The sequence below is a fragment of the Crocodylus porosus genome, unplaced genomic scaffold (genome assembly GCF_001723895.1).
Source record: "Crocodylus porosus isolate Cpor-Errol unplaced genomic scaffold, CroPor_comp1, whole genome shotgun sequence".
Classification (NCBI taxonomy): Eukaryota; Metazoa; Chordata; order Crocodylia; family Crocodylidae; genus Crocodylus; species Crocodylus porosus.
Window position 1 is genome coordinate 27396133 of NW_017728907.1, and position 20089 is coordinate 27416221.

General features: G+C 39.5%; 1 protein-coding gene across 2 annotated transcripts in view; it reads left to right on the top strand.

The window, feature by feature from the left end:
• COL11A1 (collagen type XI alpha 1 chain) overlaps nt 1–20089 on the top strand; it is a 255815-nt gene that overhangs the window by 150359 nt on the left and 85367 nt on the right. For both annotated transcript variants that reach the window (XM_019531004.1, XM_019531003.1), the window contains exons 37-42: nt 3470–3523; nt 6452–6505; nt 7898–8005; nt 8527–8616; nt 8911–8964; nt 17288–17395. In XM_019531004.1, coding sequence (XP_019386549.1) covers nt 3470–3523; nt 6452–6505; nt 7898–8005; nt 8527–8616; nt 8911–8964; nt 17288–17395 — 468 coding nt within the window. The remainder of the gene's footprint in view (nt 1–3469; nt 3524–6451; nt 6506–7897; nt 8006–8526; nt 8617–8910; nt 8965–17287; nt 17396–20089) is intronic.

Here is a 20089-nt window from a genome sequence, read left to right on the forward strand (position 1 = left end):
TGTGTATGTATATGAGTGTGTGTGTGTATATATATATATATATATATGTGCTATATGTATGTGTATGTATGTATGTATATGTATTTTTTTATATATATGTATATGTATTTTTTTTCTCTTTTCAGCACATATTTTGTTAGCAGGAAAGGAAAGAACAAAGGACTCCCATTGTAGACAGAAGTATCTGAGAATGTATCATATAAATATTTTAGTTTATATTTAGGATTTTTTTATATTGCATTTAATATAAATTAGTCCTGAGTATGACAGTAAACTTCATTAGACTGGAAAGCCTGGTGGTAATGTGGCGGGTCTGTGTGGTGGGGTAATTTCTGGAAAATACTACAACACTGCAAACTCCAAATTAATGAGAGTATATGGAGTCTCAAAATCCTAGGCCCATTGCCTTGTGGGTACTCCTTAGTTGGAGAGAGACTAGGTGGCATCACCCTAACAGAAATGCACCCTCACTGAGGGGTTAGGCAGTGAGCAGCAATTCTTACCTATTGCTTTGTGGCAGAAGTTGCAACCATGGAAGCACGAAATGTCTGGACTAAATCTGGCCTTGAGATTCTGTTTCAGTCGTCTAAAGTGGGGTTGGTAGGTCTTAGGTAGCCTCCACTCCTGCGTATTGTTGCCTAGCCATACGAGTCAAAGGTCTTGGTGTGATGGTCTCAGGACTCTGTATAGCAGATTCATCAGGCACCTAGCTAGACCTCTTATTCATACACCATGATCCAGAGAATGAACATTTTCTGCTACTAATGGAAATATATACTCAGGGATACATTAAAATGTAAATTATCAGCTTGTTTATTAGAGAGAGTCTCCCCCCCCAAGCTGCTGGAGTCTGTCATGTATATCCATCCACCCTTTACATACTTCTTTTTAAAATGCAGATTACCAATCTATTAGAATGCAGTGTTCATTCTGTTGTGACTTGTCATTTAAGTCTTTCCAGGTTCATAGAGGGCAGATTTTTTTTTTTTTGGTTATGTTTATAAAAAGTAAAAAAAAGTACCTTATCTATTTGCATGCACTCTAACCACCACTTAATAATACACGATGTTTGCTGCATTGGATTCATCCTTAAAGCTCATCTGATTGAACATTTTTTTTTAAAGTACTGCATGTAAGGAAGACAAATGAAATGCTAGAAACAGCAGAGTATGAGCTTGAAAACTCATTTACATAAAATCACTTCCCATAATTAGCTCTTCAAAACTCATTCTGAATGCATATGCACCAAGGAGGCATACACACTTGGCAAAATTGTGTTCCTCCTATTAGGTGCATGAGTGGACTTAGCTGCTTAAGTGCAATTCTATTCCACCCTGCTCAAGTCTCTGAAAATTTGTTAATGCACCCAGTTTTGTAAGACAGCATCATTTTACCCTTAAGATTACAAAAAAAGCAGTAAGGGAGAGGAAGACCTACATATATTTTGTATTAACAGTTTTTTAGGGATCTGAGCAAGGTGGAACAGAATCACCCATATGTTCTCTCTCCTTCTGTTACATTTCACCTAATAAATGTCTACATTAACTTAAAATATTTTACTTGCTGGATACAATATTAATTTAAGAGCCTATTCCTGATGGAAAGTAAGTCTACTGATCTGGCTTATTTTTTATTGTTTCAAAAGGTAGTGCCTGCTTTGTCATGGTATCATACATTTGATCCATAGAAATTTACTCTGTTTTTAGTTCCACTGAAACCAGAAGTAGGTTGTCCTATTCTAATACTCCTGGGAGAGAACAGAGGATGGATGGATGTCTACTTTACGTGACTCTGAAAGAATTTTTCCCACCTGTTCTGTGGAACAAGATTGCAGTCCAAAGTCTTGATAACACACAAAGAGGTCCCAACAACCTGTACACCAACTCTAGCATCCCAGCCTTCCCTGCTATCGTAACATAATAACTTCCTTAAGTTCTTTGCTGTGGAAAATGTTGTGTCAGAAAGGTTGCACACCCCCACTCCAGTTATCTTCCCTAGGTAGTAGTTGCAAGGGCAGTGGAATCTTACACACATTATTTTTCTTTATCCTTTGCATCCCACATGCATAGGGTTGCCATACATTTGGGTTTTCCTGAACATGTCCTTTTTTGGATCCTCCGATCTTCATCTGGGGAAGTGGGGAGGTTAAATATGGTCAAATGTCCAGAATTTTGGTCAACTCAGCTGTGTGATGGGGGTGGGTTACCACTGGTGCTGGGAGAAGCTGTCCAGGTGCTGGGGTACAGTAGTGAACTGTGAGTCTGCCAGGCTGCAGAGGAGATGTCTCCAGTGTCCTAGTGACTATCAAGTTCAGTTTAGTTTCTCTGCCTCAGCAGAGAAAGCACACCCAGGATCCTAGCACCCACCTTTTTCTATCTATTCCTCTTGCAGCAGCATCTGATCACCATGGGGTCTGGGACTGCAACTTGTGGAGGAGGCTGAGTTGTAGGTTGCAGCCCACTGTGGGAAAAAGTTTGAGGGGGGTGGGGGGGGTGGCAGCCAGGAGAGGAAGCAGGGGGCTATGGTTTGGAAGTGAGGAGCTGGGGTCTGTGGGTCCAAAGTGCAGGGCAGGGGGCTGCAAGTCGGGATTGAGGGGCACCAGTAAAGATGGGGGGCTGTGGGTTAGGAGTGAGCGTCCCTGTCAGAGCCAGGAGTCCCTGGGTCGGAAGTGAGGGGCAGGAGCAGGGCTGTGGGGGGGGCTTTGGCTTGGGATTGAGGGGCAATGGAATGGGCAGGGCCAGGGCACCAACGTATCACTGCCCCTCACAGTCATATACTTCCCCGCCTCGCGTGCGACAGATGTCCTCTTTTTTGGAATTGGAAATACGGTAACCCTACACAAGCACAGTATAATGTTTGCCCAGGAGAGACCAAAAACTAATTTAAACTTCACACCTTGTCCAGGGCAGGTAAATTCATATGCTAAGGATGCATTTCCCTAATGATGCTGATGCTAGAGTTTGGTTCTGCTTAGAAAGAATAAGAGTTAAAGGAAAAAAACCTTTGATTTCTTTATCACAATATGTGTGCATTTAAAATCATTTTGCCATTTTTGATTCTCCTTATGCTGAACTCTGCCAAGGGAAAAACTTCTCAATAAAGCTTATCTTTAAAACAGCTTGCTTTAATTTATGGTTTAGGAACAGGAAATGAGATTGCAAATATAGAGACTTGGTGTGAATTTAGAAATGTTACACATCTGCACGCGCGTACACACACACACACCACAATTACATAAATAATTTTCCTCCAAATTACAGAGTGAACAGAAAACTAAAATATTGAAAAAACATATCAAAAAGCGATCAAATCAGTCCTGAGTGCTGTCCTAAAGCTGTCCTGAATGCTGTCCTGAAAGCATATTTTAAAAAGTCAGAGATATTATTGGGCCTAAATGGTGCACTCTTTCCAGAACCAGAAATAACTAAGGAATCTATTTTTATTTCTTTTTTTTTTTTTTTTATTTCAGGGGCCACCTGGAAAAGATGGCTTGCCCGGACACCCAGGGCAGCGGGGTGAAACTGTAAGTAACTTGATTCTGCTGTTCAAAGCTGTTGTTCATCTGCTGAGTTCATTGTGATTTTTAGAAAGAAAAAGACAGGAAGAAGAAATGGATGGCTGCTTTCTGACTAAAATCGTAGGAATCAAGGGAAAGATGATGTTTTTGGTACATACTTGTATTTCTTCGTGCAACACTAAAAAGCCACATCTGACAACATGATTTATCTCTCTAATTAAGGATAAGATTATTTCTTCTTTTGCCCTATTATTAGCATCACACTGAGCATAAGAATACAATACAGTTAGAGGCAGCATAATACTTTGAAGAAGATCTGTCAGAAACAACATAGTATTTCCCTTTGTCATCAAGTGCCATGTAATGAGGCAGAATAAAACTTGAAACCTAACAATTTAGCAAAATGGAATCAAGACTGATAGGACCAGGAAGGCAGAATTGTTTGGGATTTCTTGCTGGAAGGACATCTATTTAGGCAAGTGATACATTCCAGAAGGGCATTGCATTTAAGTTGCAACACTCCTGAAGACTAATGGAATAAAACATGGAGATTTAGTTGGAAAAAAAAAATCATTTAAACTGGAATTGGATAAGGAATCTACCATTGTAGATTCAAGCCAGAGAGATTTGTATATAATTCTTAGGATTTGGATAAAGATTTGAATGAACCAATACAGTAAAGTGTAGTAATTGTCAATGTGCAAAAGGCCTTTTAGACTCCAGCTTCAAAATTCTGGAAGCTATTTTGAGGCTGCTGAAGGCAAATCACTAGTCTGGGGAATCCTCTTTGACAAATTACAGGGACAATTTCTGCTCTTCCCTTAAAAACAGAAGAGTGCAATATCAAGTAGTGCAACAATTCCATCTGTGTAACCAGTTATAGTCTCCAACACTATGGCCTCATTTTACAATCCTTACTGTATCTGGGAAGTGCTTTTATGCCAGTTTTGAAAGGAAATACTAACCAGAAATGTTTTTTTTCTGGTTGCTGTTGGTACTCACTGAAAAAAAAATCTATCTTCTTGAAAAGCCATTGTCTACTAAAGGAAACATAGCATTATAATGGTGAATCAGGCCCTAAGAAGCAAAAGTTATGATCCTTCCTTAGGCATCTGTTAATTTTAGTGAGAGCTATGTTCAAATCCATATTATGGAATTAGGCTCAGGGGGGAATCCACATTTTAATGAGAAATATTTTAGACTCTTTCTATCATTTATACTGGATTTCTAAAGATTTCAATTTTTCCTGTTAAACTAATATTCTAAATAAATGACAAATCTAGAGTCAAGAAAAAAATAATATTCATCTCCTTGGAAGTGACTTCTAAGTTTTGCTGAAGTCATCTGATGCTAATAAGGAGGCATCAGGTCCATAAGTAGTCAAATTAGCCGGCACCTCTCCAGTTTAGTATTTTCCATTTTCTGTAGAAATTAACCATTTTGCCTTGCTGTTTTCAACTAGTATTTTCTTCTTCTCTACAATTTATTCAGCTTTAAGGAATTGTTGCAAAAATCAGATGAGAGTATGCTCTGTTTGCTTATATACATGCTTGATGGAATAGTTAAATGCTAGTGAACGCACTGTTCTTAAAACTGTGAATAGTAGTAGTTTTCAAGGGATTTTCAGTGACTATGGCTAGAGTTCAGCACTCCTTTCTCTTCTTACACACGCAGCACTTCTATATAAGCCCCAAAAGCCACAACTAGTATTGCATCAGATTGTATCTGGATTTCTTATGGATACATAGTAGAAGGAAAAGAGAGAGGGATGAAGGACACAGAGTCCTGATGCCGATAGTGGGTACTATGTTAGAACCTCTGCATGGTGAGGCAAAGACTGCATTGTCCTTAGGTTGTGTAGCTATGAATCTCTTCCATTGCTGAGTTGTTTCTAAGTCTACAAACAGACATCAAATTTGCCCCAGGATATACCAGGTTATTCCAGGTCCAAGTGCTCATTCAGATGCCCATATTCATTGTCTTGGCATATGTCCTAAAAAGACTTACGGGTTAAGAAGTACTAACAGTTTACCCCAGGACATTTCAAAACATGTCTGAATGGTCACCCTATGATTTCATCATGGAATCAATAGCAGAAACATGGCAGTACATTCAGCCTGCTCACTAAACCCTGATTTAAAAGGGTGATATTTGTCCATGCCAGGCCCAGTATAGTTCTCTTCTGGGACAAATGGAAGCTCAGCTTGTCCAGGGATGAATCTATTCTATTCTGAGCCTAAATGGCACCAATAAACCTTTGGACAAATAAAGTGAAGATACCAGAGAATTTTCTAACTACTTATACAGCTCTTGAGAAGGAACTGGAAATGCAGCAAAATACAGCACTTTCTGAAAAATTGTCCCAACAATATTAACATTAATATACATTCTCCTTTTGATTTCTGTCATTTCAAGTTCTTTCACACTCCTTTTATCACATTCAGCCTTTACTTCCAAGCTCAATTAAAAAATGCAAGCATGTAGCACTTCTGAATCTCTGTTTCATTCAATTTTCTCTTTTTTCTTTTCTCCCCAATCCCCTCTGTGCCTTTCTTTATATAAGCATTGTCAAGTTTGGCTTTGTGTTTCATGATGAATATGTGTAAAAATATGTATTTTAGCTGAGTCTCAGCAGTATCACTTACGCATTCAGAATCACCTAATCAATTTAACTGACAGAGATCTGTGAAACTGAGTGGAATTCCTTCACAACCATAGATGCAGACTTCAGAATGATTGGAAATGATACCTTTTGGAAAGATTTATCACTATTTCACATTGAAGTATACACAGGAATAATAGACATCTCAGTATTAATTCTTGAAGAGGATGATCCCCTACAAAGATCTCATATTTCGCCTCCTCATTGGAATGATTTTGCTTCCTCTGTACCTCAGTGTGTCTTTCTATAAATATGTTATTTTACATTTTCAGGGTTTTCAAGGAAAAACTGGTCCTCCAGGCCCAGGTGGTGTTGTTGGACCCCAGGTATAGATTCTAATATATATCTAATTATACAATAATGCTTGCAGATTGTTTTATATCTAGTTTACATAGTGTTATATAGAACCTTTTTTCATCATCTTGTTACTTGTAGCACTACCAGTTTACGTATAGCAAATTTAGCAATTGCCAAGCAACTCTATAAAAAATAAAACACTAGGACTGGCTCCTCACTATGTATGAGTTTGTTATTTACATAAGTGAGAAGTGGGAGTTTTCAGAAGTTAAGAATGCATAACAAGACCCTATATTTCAACCAGTTTTAGAAAGAAAAAATGTACTATTTGGCCTTCTCTTAAGAGATGAAAGTAAAGGTTTCCCTCGATTTATGCTGTACATGCGTTCCCGGAGAATGTTGCATAAATCAAATTTGCATAAAGCAAACCCACTTTGCAACATAACAAATAGGGATAGGTTCCCATGGCAGGGAGGGAGGGAGGCTGGAAGTAGGGAAGGGGTGGGGAGAGGGGTGCCGCTTCCAGGGCTGGACAAGACAGAAAAGCAAAGAGAATAGAGTGACTCTCACCCCAGCCCCAGCTGCAACAGCCCAGGGAGTGGCCAGTGCCAGCTGCCTGCAGTCTCTGGGATGCACCATGCTCCACTTGTCCCCACCCATCTCATCTCTGCTCCTGCGTTGCACTGTGCTCTTGTGCAGGCAGCTGGTGTCAGCTGCTCTTGAGGCTGCTGCAGCCAGGGCTGGGGTGAGTGGGGCCACAGCCCTTTCTCCTCCCCCCACAGACTTACCTGCTTGGGTTGGGGGGAGGGGATCTATGCTGATTGCATAAGAGTGAATTTACCTCTCATATAACACATTATGGGTCTAAATATACTCATTGCATAAGAATGAATTTGCATATAAAGAACCCGCATAAATTGAGGGAAACCTGTATGTTAATCTGTTGGGTTTTTTGGTGAGATTTATGGGTGAGATGTATTGGTTAATTAAAAACTAACAAGGTTTTATTTGTATTTCTTATTTTGGGTTACTCATTTGAGTTGCTTCCAATGGCACATTGCTTTATCAGGCTTCCATTTGCTTTCTGTAAGCTGTCCCAATATCTGAGCAATGCTGAGTTTGGGGCCTTCAGTAACTGTGGAGCAGGGTCAGGATTTTACTTTGTGGAAGATGCACAGATATATCCACAGAAAGGATATGTTCTGAGATTTGTTATAAGATGAGAATATTTCACAAGGCAACTTTGCCTGCAGGTGAAGATGAGGAATTCATGCTATCTAATGGCAATGGTGCTCCATAACAGACACTGGGAGCCCCTTGAAAAAAAAATTGTTGTGGGAGAAGATTAGGGATTAACCAATAAAAAAAAAAAAAAGTATTAAAATTGCTCAAGATGACTGAAGTGTTATTATTGTGCTTAGGGTCCTACTGGTGAGACTGGCCCAATTGGTGAAAGAGGTCACCCAGGTCCTCCAGGCCCACCGGGTGAGCAAGGCCTTCCAGGTGCTGCAGGGAAGGAAGGCGCTAAGGTATTATATTGCTTTTTGAAAGTGGGTTGCAGAGGTGATATATGGGATAAATGGGCTTGCAAAGATATACTTTTTATGTCCTTACCAGATATAGAATAGAACAAGATTTCCCACAAATGAGCATATCTTAGCAGCTTGCCAAAATTAAAGGCCCTCATTTAGTACTGCTCCTGCTCCCAATGAAGAAGGGAAAATTTTCTGTTGGCTTCACTTAGAGTAGGGTTGAGCCAACAGTTGGGGAAGATAGTGGTTTACATATGGCCACATATTTATTGTTGTACTATGGGGCCACAGGTACATTTGTACTCAAGTCAAGTTAATGTAACTTAGGTATAAATTTAAGATACTCATAAATTAAGTTTAGGGGACTGTGGAGTACCTGGATGGAAGGGTTGATTAATTAGGTGGATGGATATTATTTGTCATTCATTTAACCAGAATTTGGCATGTTATTACACAAGAGTTAATACATTTTTATTTTCAAACTTCCTCATTTATTACCATGTAATACACTTTCACAGGGTGATCCAGGTCCTCAAGGCATCTCTGGAAAAGATGGGCCAGCAGGTCTTCGTGGTTTTCCAGGAGAAAGAGGCCTTCCAGGAGCTCAGGTACTGTATAGACACAGATGAGAACTATGGCAAACAGTATTTGCATAGAATCCAAGAGGATAATCTAGTAAGCCTTTCTTTACAGTAAGTTTTTCACTCTGGTCAGAAAATAAAGTCCATGGAGAGCAGCAAATGAACACCCAGAAGGGCCAGATTTCAACTGCTGTTCATCCAATGGTGCTAATATATTAAGTCATTTCCCCTTAAGTTTTTAAAATCCTTCCTATTAAATATGTTATGATGTGAAGCTGCTTCATTTTTCTCAGCGTAACATGCTTCTCTCCTTTTTTTTAGGGCCCAGCTGGTTTAAAAGGAGGAGAAGGCCCACAAGGCCCACCTGGACCAATTGTAAGAAACTAAAATAAATATTAACGTCCATTTTCATTCTTTTCATATAGTTTTGTTTTCATCAACAGAGCCTGTTGAAATCAGCAAGCTAACCTAAACTATTGAAATCAATAAGTATTTAATGGACCTATACATGTAAGGAATGCGAAGGTAGTGAAATAACTGAAACTCATACTAATATCAAGTAAAACAGTGAATTATTTCTGAGTATTGCCAAACATCTTTAAAAGAAAGGGTGAGATACTGGAGGAGTAAGATACCATGGAGTGAGATACTGGAGGACTGTGCTGTACTGGGGCTTCTTTCAGAAGAGAATATGTACAAATATTTGTTCTCCCAGAAGTAACTCTCCTGGGAGAGCGCTAACCCTGGTTGTTTCCAGTTTTTTTTTCTCCTGGAACAGCCTTTTTTTTTTTTTCTGAGGGGAGGAGCGGAGAAAAATCCTGAATATCTGTATACCCATGGTTTCTCCTGGGAGAGTAGAAAACTAAAATGTCTGTCCATAGCCTAAATCCTTTTTGTGCCACTGCAGTGTATTCATATTATTGACCTGTATAACCATAGCAGAGATGATTGTGGTTTTTAAATTGAAGTTTGCTTCATCTTTCTGAATGTTTAGCCTGGTCAGTTAAGCAGTCGTAAACGTATGTCTAAACTTCTCTTCATTTTCACATAATAAAATATATAGCCACCAGAAAAATACAGTGATTAAAGAGAAAAAAAAAGGTTAATATTTTCCCCCAGTTTTCTGACAATCTGTTGTGAGGGGCCATACAATTGTTTGTTTTTAAATCTTGTACTACCACTTACATACCAACCATGTAAAAAAACAAAACAAAACCCCAAAACAAACAAATATTGTGGTGATAACTTTGAGAAAATGTTTTACAATTTTCACTTTAAGTCTGTGCAGTTCACTATATAATTAACTTTATATAACAAATGTCAGTAATAAATTACACTTTAATCTCATTTTCAGAAGTATGTTAAATAAGCTTAGTGAATGATATTGTGGCAGATATACCAAGGCATACATTTGACAATATTAAAGAAACTGAGCTTTCAGTGAAAAATTAAACTTTTCTTTAGTGATAGCTTTGATTCTGTGGGAAACAAAGAAAATTTTAGGAAGTCCCTGAAAAAAACTTCAGCTAGCATGATAGTGAATAACATGAACATCCCAACAGGTATAATAGTTCTTGTTTGAGAACCTTGTAATAGAGAAACTGAAAGTGTATGCATTTTGATAATATGGACAATAGAGGCTTGTAATGTATAAAAACAGAACATATTTAGAAAACCCTAATAGAAAAACTGTTGGGTTTGGAATTTCTAGGTGTTTGGAATAATTAGCAGTAAAATTGTTGAATTCATTCTTGGCTACTGTGTCATCAGGAAGGAAAGTGTTGGTACATTAATGGTAATTTTCAGCTTCCTTTGCTAGGTCTTCGATTGTAATTTTATTGAGGCAGAGAAGTATTAATTATGGTGCATCTGAACAACACATCATAATAGGAACTCACTGGGAGAGTGCCTATATACATGGGAGAGTGAGATCTATATATATAGGCACTCTCCCAGTTAGTGTTCAAAATATATATTTTATTTGGTCATAAGATCAGGCATGCGTGGTCCAGATACTAACGTTGCCGGCTTGGTGTTTTTTGTTTACTGGAATGTTTCTTGCATCTCATGTTAAATGTGATTTTACTATTATGGTACTGAAGAACATATATATATATTCCAGTAAACAAAAAACACCAGGCAGGCAATGTTACTGCTTTTTCTTGCAGCCTTTCAGAGCCCATTCCAGAGCCCAACAGCCCTAACTGTAAAGTAATGTCTCCTGATGTCCAGCCTGAACCTTCTTTCTAGCAGTTTGGCTGTTATTCCTAGTAACCCCCGGGTGGTGCCTGGGGGAACAGAGTCTCACCCAATTTCCATTGGCTCCCCTGGTGAGTTTATAAACGGCAACCAGATCCCCTCTCAGCCTTCTCTTGTAGAGGCTGAGTAGGTTTAGGCCCTTTAGCCTCTCCTCGTAGAACCTCCCCACTACCCCTTGACCATACAAGTGTCCCTCCTCTGGACCCCTATATAAACTTTATATATGTTTGGTGGCAGAAGCAGGGAGAGACCCTGACCCCCTCCCCACAAAAATAACTGTTAAAGCCAAGCCAAGCTGTTTGACAGGCAAACAGACTGAAACAACCTCTCTGATCTCAAGAGTCTGAACACAAGGATTGTGTCTTCTTCAGCACAGAAGACACACTATTACCTTACAGTACTTAGGTGTTCTAGCCCAAATGAATACAGGAGACCCTCGGCATTCATGAGGAATACATTCTCATATCCCCTGCGAATGGCAAAATCCGCAAATAAGGCACTGCATTCATGAACGCAGTGCCCCTGGCATCTGGGGGAGGGCATGGTTGCACTGGTGATGGCAAGAGTATGGCAGCAGCAGGGGGAGCACAGCAGCAGCATGCGCAGAGCTCCTGAGGAGTTCCTTTAAGTGTATTACAGTGCGGGTTTGGCATTCACGAATATTTGAAACTGCAAATCCTGAACCCGCGAATAGCGAGGGTTTCCTGTAGTTGAAACAAATGTTAATCACTCACCTGATATCCACCTGCAACTTCTACTGTGTATACTGTCTGTAAAGGTGACCAGCAATTAATGTTAATTGATTAACTGTAATTAATTATCCATGTTATGGTAAACAGATCAGAGAAATGTTGAATTATAGAAATGCCCTACCCTTTTTTGAAGCACCTGTCTCTTTTAGGTAAAGATAATAAAGAAACTCAAAATTTTAACATTTAAAATAACCAAATCATTGAGTTCCTAGATATTGTAAATAATTAACAAAGGTGAGGAATTTGGAGAAACAAAGCAGGCTGAAATAAAGCTGTCCTGCAAGCTTCTATTTCTGGGAGAACTATGTAGGATTGGACCAGGAAGTTCTGTGGGAGGACTGTGAGATTCTGCCTGCTTTAAGTTTATCAGGAAACTCTAATATAGGCAGGAGTGTGTGTCCTTGTTTCCAGTGTGGTTCCACATGAGACACAAGCATAGAATGTTATCCTTTCATTCTTCATTAGCTTGAAAGAAATCAGGTTACGAGCTATTTATTTACCTCATCGCCAGAACTAGCTAGCACATGCTGCTTCCGCCTGATAATGCAGACTGTTATGAATTTGTTCAGTATGTTACTTAAAAGTATTGTTATTCCTCCAAAACATACACAAGTGCTATAAATACATAATAGTTACAAGAAAAAGTTACAAGGAATACAGGCAGTAATGAGTTTATACTCCTATATAAAAAGAGATAACAAGAAAACTTAGGACATATTTTCCATTGGGCAAGAGTGAACAAATCATAAGGAAAGGAAAGATCAAGGACATGGGTTTCAAAAAGGGATTTTAAGATAGCTAAAAAGTGATATGTAGGATTAAGGAAACTATTTTATATACAAGCCTTTAGAGTTAGAGAAGATGATGAGAGGAATGGAAAGGCTATAGGTACCTGGAGTTCATACATTTGAATACCCAAAGAGACCTGTGTGCTCATCTGACCTTTTAAGCTGAGGTGCTGCAGAAACAATACAATAAATTGGATCATACCATAGGAGTATGGGATGGGAAGCAGCCTCATATCATAGAAACAGAGCAATATGGGGGACCCTGCATTGCTAGACAAATATTAATCCAGAAGGTGAATGATCAGCACAAAATCATCTACTCAAGCTAAGCATACATACCACACAAAAAAAACTCTTAAAATATGCAGTAGGCAAAGAGCAAGAGAGACAAGGAAGCTATTTTGGCCATTTCAACAGCAAGAGATTTCTTAGACTACAATATTGTTAAAATAATCCTAGGAAGAGGCCCATGCCGTATGTTATATGGGAAGGCCAAAACCCCCATACAGCTCTTGCCAGAAGAAAAACTTTCTTTTTGGCCCCCAAACTGGCAAAAAGTTTGATCCTAGGGTCCCAGTGCACCCCCTCTTTCTCCTGATGGGGTCAAAATGCTCGGTCTTGCTTAGGTCAGAGCAGGGAGGTACAATGACAGAAAGCCTGCAAAAACACATTTACATGAACCCACTGGCCCTTACATTCCAAACAGTGGTTCAGAGGGGGGTCCTACTTCATCTGATAAAGTGAAATGTCAGAGAGAAAAAGTTGGTAGCAATCTTGTACTGGGATCTTGGGTAGGGAGTCCATGCCCTTACCCCACATTTACAGGCTGCATGTAGGTGTAATGAATTCCATCTTTTGCTGTTGTCTCAAAATAAAAGTGTTTCCAGAACCTACAGCTCAAATCTTTTACAGCAAGAAGCCTACAGTTAGGCTCCTAAATACTTATTTTGACGTCAACATCTTTCAGACCTTCAAAAAGAACTGATCACCTAACAACTCTCATTGAGATAAATATATGTGAACTGCAGGGCATTTAGCAGCAGCAGTAGCTGGTTAGCCTCACTCCCCAAGTCTGGCTGGTCATTTTTAAATGCAATTGAATTGGGACTTATTGACTTGTGCTCAAAGGTAGCTAGTAATAGCATGAAGAATAGCAGAAGCTAACTTTTGTGACCAGGAAGATTCTTTCTGTTCTTGTGAATCTCTTCTTTGACAGTGCATTAAAATGAGACTATAGAAATGTCAGGAAGCTTGTACCTCACTTGGAACACTTTCATGGAAGATAAGCTTCAGGCTGAAGTTTGTAAATGACAAATTATTGATTGGGTGTATATAGATTTACTGAAAACCAAAAAGTTATAGAATCTTACCTCGGCCTCTAAATGTTTATATCTACACTTCTACAACATCTTTATGCCCTCTTTCTCTTATGTAATTGAGATCCTTCACTTTTGATGAGTACTGCTGAAGGGTTTTGTGGTTTTTTTCTTCCTGCAATACCTCTTCTTATCTTTTCAATTTGGTACCTTTGCAGTGGCTTAAAACACTTTCAAGTCAATGATAATCTCACCTCCCATATGTAATATAGAGAAAGTGCTGTGGTATGTCATAGAACATTAAGGAATGGAAATTATAGCTGGAGAATGTTTTCCTACCCTGAATATTCAAATTTTTCTATATTATTAATATTAAGGGAGGATTAATCTAGCTACTACTTGGATTGCTCTCCTGAGATTCTAAGATGTTTTCTTCTATATGGGTCCAGTTTGCCACTGTTAGCCATGCTGAGTGACCTATTCCTTCAGGAGTAACACCACTGTGACACTACCTTCAAAGTCACCTGGATAAGGATGGCAAGATAAAGCACAGAATTGAGTCACTTCTGTTCACCCCTTAATTTGCAAGGTTGTCCATCATAATACTAGAGGCCTGAAACAGGGGCCAGACAAGATTTTGTTTTACACTGGCTATCAGTGAACAAAATTTGTAACCTGATGAGACTAAATAATTAGTTACTATGGGGATGGAGTCTTTCCCCCATTGGTTTGAGACTATCACAACCTGCAGAAAGGGCATAGACTCATAGTCATATAGAACTGGGAAGAATTTCACAAGAGCAGTTATTCTACCCCTAGTCAAAGTAGGAGTACTTTGCTAATTTTTTTAATGACCTAAGCTAACTCTGAAATTAAGTCAACTCCCCTAAAAACCAGATTCTTTGCCCCTCCAGCTACTTGCCCCACAATGCCTGCATCCTCTGGCACCTGCCTTCATCCTAGTGCCTGCCCACCACACTGCCCCACATCTGCTCTTGCCCAGCTCCAGCCTGGCTGCTTTGGCCTGAGCCCATCTTGGGCACCACCAGCAGTGGTGGCAGCTCTGGATGACAAACTGCTGCCCTTCCCATTGGTGTGTTCTGCTTCAATACAATGATGATACATGACCAAAACCTTCATTAGTAATGGTAGGCTGATTTCTGAAATCTGTAGACTTCACAATATAATGCAATAATGTTGTAAATATTCTTTTATCTACATAATAAGCCTCCATACATAAGAAAATAAACAACTTCCCCTACCCCAAGATTCTGAACCATATGGTGAAACAGTGTCCTTTTTTGGCAAATCCATACAAGCATAAGCAAAATGCAATAAGGTCTGTTAATGGAAGGGGTATAAAACCAAAGATTGGGAATTTAGGATTAGCTCTTTCAACAGAGCTTTACTGAAAGCACTCTGAGTCTACTGCATGCGATCTTACTGAATAAGAACATATATCCATTGTGTTGGGCAGAGTACTTAGGAATGAAGTACATACCATGGATTAAATCTTGCATTTAAACAGGCTATCTACAGCATTACCTGATTTTTGGAGGATCAAAAAAACAACATTCGGTCTTTGAGTCTGCACTTCTTGCCAGTTACCATTAAAAAATTACCATTTTTTATTATTAAGTTTATTTTAGTAATTTGTAAAGCAAATGGTAAGCTAGAATCATCCCGTGGATAAGAACTGTAGGGCTAGTTTGATGGATTCCATTTCTCCACTAAAAGATTTTAGAGAACTATTTAAAAAGCAAGTACGTAGTGGAACAGATCTATATACATTCTGGGATTTATGATTTGAATTACTGCTTAAAAAAACAAGTAAAAAAAAGCAGTCATTCTCATTTTAAAGTAAAGTGTGTGAAAATGCTGATGATATCACATTTAGACAGTCTTCTACTACTTCTGACTCAGAATGCTTCAGAATGGTTGTCAGTTTTTCTCTTTAGTAGGCATGCCCCTCCCCTCTACTTCCTGGCTGCAGCTCCATCAGAGACTGCAGGAACAGGGTATCTGCCTGGCTTCCTCCTGTTTTCCCCCTTCCCCTCACTACTCCCTGCTTCAAGCAGTTTTTCTCTTTAGTAGGCAAGTGCTACTTTAATGCACAGGAGCCTATTTTACCATGCATTAAAATGTCATGGAAAAAAACCATGCAATTATGCTAATACACAGTAAAATAAGCTAGTATGCATTAAGGCTAGGGACAGATATAACACATAAACTGGTTTAAGTGATCAGAAACTGCTTTAAACCTGTAACAGAACAGGTTTCAAAATGGCTGAAACCAGTTTGAGATAAACCTGGCTGAATGTAGTATCAAACTTAACTGATTTGGCTCAAACTGGTTTATGCACTGTCTGTCCCATACCCTTTCCTAGTTTATGTTAAATCAGAATCCTCCAGAATCCTAGATGCTTTGTTGTACTAGGCAGGACTCTGTTATGTGCTCCAGCCCAGCAGGCCTGGCCCCTCCTCTCTGCTTCCTGGCTGCAGCTCTGGCAGAGACTGCCGGAACAGGGTGTCTGCCTGGCTCCCTTCTGCTTCCCTCCTCCCCTTCACCACTCTCTGCTTCAGCAGGGATTCTCCCCTCCCCTCTGCCTTACATAGACACCTCTCAGCATTAGTTAGCATACCACATGCTGGCTACAGCCCATGCTGTGGGAGACAGGACAAAGGCAGACAGAGCAGAGTTGGCATAGGGCTCTTTGGAGCTAATCAACAGATAGCTGGTAATGTCCCACCTTGGAAAAAGTTGTTCAAGAAGAGCTTCAACTAATAAGAGATTCTTTTGTTTTGCTGATGGGCTCATAAATTCTCCCTGTGTAATTCCCTTCTGTGTAAGTAAATGTGTAAATCCCTGCTGGCCCTTGCTGACTAGCAAGGGTGGGGGTGGGAACCCCTCCCTAATCAGAACATCCTGCCAAGGCCTGGCCATGCCACACTCAGCTCAGCATTGTGGAAGATAGGGGAGGGTTGTTCTAGTGGCCCCTGGCTTCTGGTCGGAGCCACTGCAGACATATGCCTGCATTTTTTCAGTCCATAGGGGATGTCTGTACAGTTACAGACTGATTCAGCCTAGCCAAGTTAGATTAAACTGAAAAGATTGAATCAATTCAGGTTCAGGTTTTTTGAATATATGTCCCTAGCCTAAGGATCACTTTAAATTCATGAGCTTTCAGTACTGTGTATTAGGCTGCCCTCACACTGGAGGTACTAAATTTAATGCTTCTTAGGAAAAGCATAGTAATGCGTGTGTAGACATGCCCAATTATAGTCAAACTTTTAGGCCCATATGGAATTGAGTTGTGTCCACTGAACTCTGCTTGGTCCTATTGCACACTCAAATCAGTTAAAAAGAACAACAACAACATAAAAGTCTAAAAACTTGGACTATGAAGCACTCTGACCAGAAACTATGAAACTGCATTACTGGTGGGAATTTAACTTTAAAATAATCCATCTGCACAGAGTCCCATTGAAAACTGAAAGTCTGAACTTGGAATGTGAAGAACACTATAAGTTTAAATGAGTTACAGAAGAATTCTCATCTAACTACAATTTTCTTTTTTTCCAGGGTTCACCAGGTGAACGTGGAACAGCAGGTACTGCTGGTCCAATTGGTCTGCCAGGTCGCCCAGGTCCCCAGGGTCCCCCAGGTCCAGCAGGAGAAAAGGGTGCTCCTGTAAGTAATTGCAAGGCAACCACACATAAAATTGCTACGGTACAGAAGTGAATATTTCTTATTCAAGAATATTATTTTTCACACTTCAGTACATTCCTATTGAATATGTGTCTAGTGTACATGCCTCACTCTCTTTTTATTTACAATATTGTAAAAATTAAAAATGAATTAAACCAAATGACATTTTTGTACAACACATAAGACCAAACAAGACTTAACATTATTAAACACAATGTGGGTAAATATGCTTTGAAACATTTTGTCAGATTTTAGTTTTGATTAAAACTTCGCATCCAGCTGCACTGTTTTAGAATGCAAATTTATTTACCATTTTATTACCAAATTTTAGTACTGTTTACTGCACTTTTCTAATGTGTTCTCAGAAATAGTTGCTTTTCTGGTGTTTTTTTAGGATCTGTTTTGATCATAAAATCCTAGAAAAGTAGGGCTGGAAGGGACTTCTGGAGGTCAACTTCTCCAATCTCTTGCCTGAGGCAAGATCATCTGTATCCAAACCGTCCAAATAAAATCTTTGTTTGATCTGTTACTAAAACTACACATGCAACCCTATTGCACACCACAAAGCATAGTATCCTAAGCTGCCTGAAGTAAAGCAGGGGGAGTTGGCCAGTGTCCTGCTGTTGCATGTTTTTTAAAAATTCATTTAAGAGATCCAAGGAAGAGGGCCATGACCCTGCCATTGCAGAGGAAGGCAGAACCCCTACAGTCCATACCATTCTGACCATAGAGTACAATTCCTTCCTTGCCCATTGTTATAAATTAATTTGATTGTTCATTTTTTTCAAACTCATGATATTTTTATTTTAAGATCTGAATTCCTACCTGTTCAACAGTTTTCTTTTTTCCCCCTCTTTTGGCACTCTTTCTTTTTTCTTTCACCTGAACACCTCAAGAACATTTTGAAAATGTGAAAGAGGACATAATGAGATGGTTTACATACACAAATGGACATGTCAGGCTTCTATACAAGTGCTATTGGGCGGAGGAGGGGTGCTTTAATTAGAGTGGCTCGCAAGCAGCCACAACATCATGTGTATTCAGCATGCCACACTTCAAAATGGCGTCAGAGGTGCTTTAATTAAAGCTTGTTCAATGAGCTTTAATTAAAGTGTCCCCGCTGCCATTTTGAAACATGGGAATGCTGAATACACATGATGTGGAGGCTGCTGAAGCTAATTAGCTCTCTTTGGCAGACATGCAGAAAACTCAGTTAATCAAGTCTGCTGTGATGTCTGCTAATTAGCACACATCAGAGCAGAGGTTTGTCATGTGTATAGGTGTTCATCAGCTACCATTCAGTGTTGTTATAATATGCCATGAATTCAAGAGGCACCTACATACCTGGTAAAAACTTGCTACAATACAAAAAGAGCACCTCTGCCCCATATCTGCACACCTACCACCCCACACTTTAAATAACGAGAAGCCACATCAATTATAACCTATACTTAAGAAAGACAAGCCCTACCACTCCTGGCTTTCAAACAACCCATTAGGCTTACCCAGCTCATCATCAGAAACAAACTCCCCGATGTTCAACGAACATCTACTGGGGCACTGCTTTCCCTTAACAGTAGATGCTTGACCTGGAGATGCATTAACAATAGATGCATCTCCACTGCTACAACAATCAACATTGTCCACTAGAATCCAATCAGAATCCATGAATCCTACACATGACTATCCCAAAATGTGGTATATTTCATCCAGTGCATCAAATGCCTTCATGCAAACTACATGGGTGAAAGTAGATTAAAATTATGCACTAGCATGAATGATTGCAGGAAAAAAGATTATGGACAGAGACACACCGACACATGCAGATGAATGAACTACTACTTGCTTTCTGACCTCACTATTGTGCTCAAGGGAAATTTACAAAACACCATTAAAAGGCAAGCCCAGGAACAAAAATTCTAGACACTAGGTGTCAAGGACTGAACACTGATATTGATTTCTTGGCATATTATAATCCGCCTGACTTTGAATAATCTTTCTTCTCACAATCTGTCTTCATACTACAGGTGGTAACAATCCCCCTTGCTTTTGAAAGGCCTTGATCTTCCACTAATCAAGCTATCTTTTTATCTGTGATGTGCTTGCCTATTACCCCTGGGAACTATTTTGTCCTCCAGTTCCACATCTCTGTAAACTATTTTAAAAATTTCACTGTGCCTTTTTTCTCAGAACTAAAGAAGAGTAAGTTATCTCTGAAAGCTTGTCAAAGGGTATGGATAGACATAACATGTGAACTGTTCCAAAAATGTCACTTATTGGAAACCATCTCACAACTGGCCCCAGGTCAGAGGTGTCTGCATGTACACTGCTAAGGGTTCTTTTAGGCATTGTAGTGCTGTGAAACCACCAGAAGGTGCAGTAAGTACTTAGCCAAATTGCAAGTTTCTGCTCCCGGTCTGCACTGCCATTGAGTACATTAAAGGCCCACTTCTGTACTTTATTGAAATGTGTGTGCTGATAACCTGACTGAGAATATTTAGGTGTGTGGGTAGGATGCAGGAGCTGCCTGGAACCCTGCTTCTGGGTTCCTAGGGGACTGGGTACTTCAGAGCTTCCATGGCTTTTAAAGAGCACTTTTCCTCAAGCCACTCATCAGTTTATATCTGACCAGAGTTCAGTGTATTCCAGAATTATTTGAACTAGGGGTGGCTAGGT